At 66.9% G+C, this 2,019-nt stretch overlaps 1 protein-coding gene across 1 annotated transcript in view; it reads right to left on the reverse strand.

Annotated features, from left to right (window-relative positions):
* PFL1_04595 (uncharacterized protein) overlaps positions 1–158 on the reverse strand; it is a gene marked incomplete at both ends in the record, with an annotated part of 932 nt that extends 774 nt beyond the window's left edge. Inside the window, one exon of the mRNA XM_007882121.1 lies at positions 100–158. Within this exon, the coding sequence (XP_007880312.1) occupies positions 100–158 (59 nt within the window). The remainder of the gene's footprint in view (positions 1–99) is intronic.
* Positions 159–2,019: the final 1,861 nt, after the last annotated feature.

The raw sequence follows: 2,019 nt of genomic DNA on the forward strand, positions 1-2,019 counted from the left end.
GAGGAGGAGGAGGGAATAAGGACCGGTTCGATGGTCAGTCAATCACGGCGGCGGCTGCGTCGTCCGTCGCCCATGTAGGACCGGAGCCGGTCGACTCACAAGCCTCGACAGATGCGCTGGACGAAGCGGAGACAGGCCGAGGGTTGCGCGACAGTCATAGCGGCGGTCGATGATGTTGTGGTGGTGGTGGTGGTGGTGCTGGTGTCGTCGCTGCTGCTGCTCGACTTGACTGACCGACATCGAGCCGTGTGTGGAGTCTATCGTCGTCTGGCCTGCCTCGACCCGCTTCTTCCGAGACCCGGCATCTCGGTGCACCCGAAGGCCCACAGCACAAGCAAGCAGCCACGGCGGTACCGAACCGTTCGGGTCAGTTGCCCGACCGACCGCGCCAGGCGCCGGGTTGAAGGCCGACGAGGCAGCGAGCGGGACGAGCGAGCCAGGGTCCTGGCTTTGCTCCCCGCCTGTTCCCTAGGCCTCTCCCCCCCACCTTAGCCTGCTGGCCTCGGAAGACCCGCCATCCCATCGGCTTTCTACCTACAATCCGCCCGCTCTCGTCCAGCTGGCCGCCTGCGTGGCCTGGCACAAGAGCAACCACACAGGCCCAGGCTCGACGGGACAAGCCGGCCTGCCTACGTACCTGCTGGCGGCAGCAGCAGGGTCGAGACAAGCTCAGCTCGCAACCACGTCGCCTCGGCCCAGCTCCGCCTGTCCCCTATCTGCTCCTCTGTGGCGCGGACCCCTCTCGTCGTACGTCTTCGAGAGCGTGGGGGGGATGGACTGGCACCACGCACCGACAAGCCAGCCCTAGCCTGCCGTCGCTACGCTAGGCACGCTTAGAGGGCCTTGCTTGGCCTCCCTGCCTGCCCTTGTTCTTCGCATGGCTTGGCCTGGCCTGGCCTGGCCTCGCCGCTTCTTCTCTCGACCAGAGGGCAGCCAGCCAGCCAGCCGGCCATCGACGTGGGGGAACGACTCTTCGAAAAATTCGCTAGATGGCCTGCTGTCCCCCGCTCTGCCTTTCTGGCTTGCTCGCTCTCCACACGCCCACCTGCTGCAGCCGCTGCCGCCGCTGCCACGCTGCCACGCTGCCAGGCCGCCCGCCGCTGTACCGCTTGCTTCCTTCTAGGGCCCAAGCTCGTCTTTCCCCCGCATTCATCGTCGTCAGAGCATCACGACGACCGCAGCCAGGCAACAGGCAGGCAGGTCAGGTCTTGTCAGGCATGCGGCTGGGCTCGTACGTCGCTCTTTGCCTCTGTGCTTGCTTGCTTGCTCATGCGACCGAGCGGTCCCCTGCCTCCTCTGATCCAACATGGCCTTGGCCGTCGCCAGCAGGCCGTGCCTCTCCGTCTTGGCCTGGCAAAGCTCGTTTGGCGGTGCTCTGACCTGGCCTGGCCTGCCCGCCCGCTCGCCCACGTCGGCATCTCTTGTCGTTTGGCGCGCGCACTCAGCCTGCAAGGCCTGCCAGCCTGAGGCTTGCCGGCGACGCCGGCCAACGTCTATGTAGGGCGACGGCGGGCTTGCGTTCTCGCCGGCCGGCCCTCGATCCGAATCCGAGGGTGAAGCACCCTCGTATCGCCCACGCTCTGTCTGCTGCAATCAAGGGGAAGCGCGACACTCTTGTTCCATCTCGAGGGAAAGCAAGCAAGCATGGCGAGGGGCGGCAGGACCGAAATCAAGCAGCAGCAACCAACCAAGTTGGCCCGCGCGGGCTGGGCCAGGCCACCCTCGACCGGCGACGACGGCGGCGGCGGCGGCGACAACGACAACCCAGCACAGGCTATAGGCTAGCCAAGGCGACGGCGTGCGTGGGTGTGGGCCCCACGCCCCCCCTCTCTGTCTCCCTTCTGTCTCTGCCGTCTGCCTCCCCCCGCTCTCTTAGCTTGCTGTCACTTCGGGTGCACTCTCGCCTGGCGGGCCTCGCATCGCCCCGCCCGCCTGCCTGCCCGCTCATCTTAGGGATCCCCGCCCCTTCCCCCGCGCTCCGCTCTGCTCCTCGTCGATAGCCTGCCTGGTACCGCACCC

Source organism: Pseudozyma flocculosa, assembly GCF_000417875.1.
Source record: "Pseudozyma flocculosa PF-1 unplaced genomic scaffold scaffold00015, whole genome shotgun sequence".
Classification (NCBI taxonomy): Eukaryota; Fungi; Basidiomycota; class Ustilaginomycetes; order Ustilaginales; family Ustilaginaceae; genus Pseudozyma; species Pseudozyma flocculosa.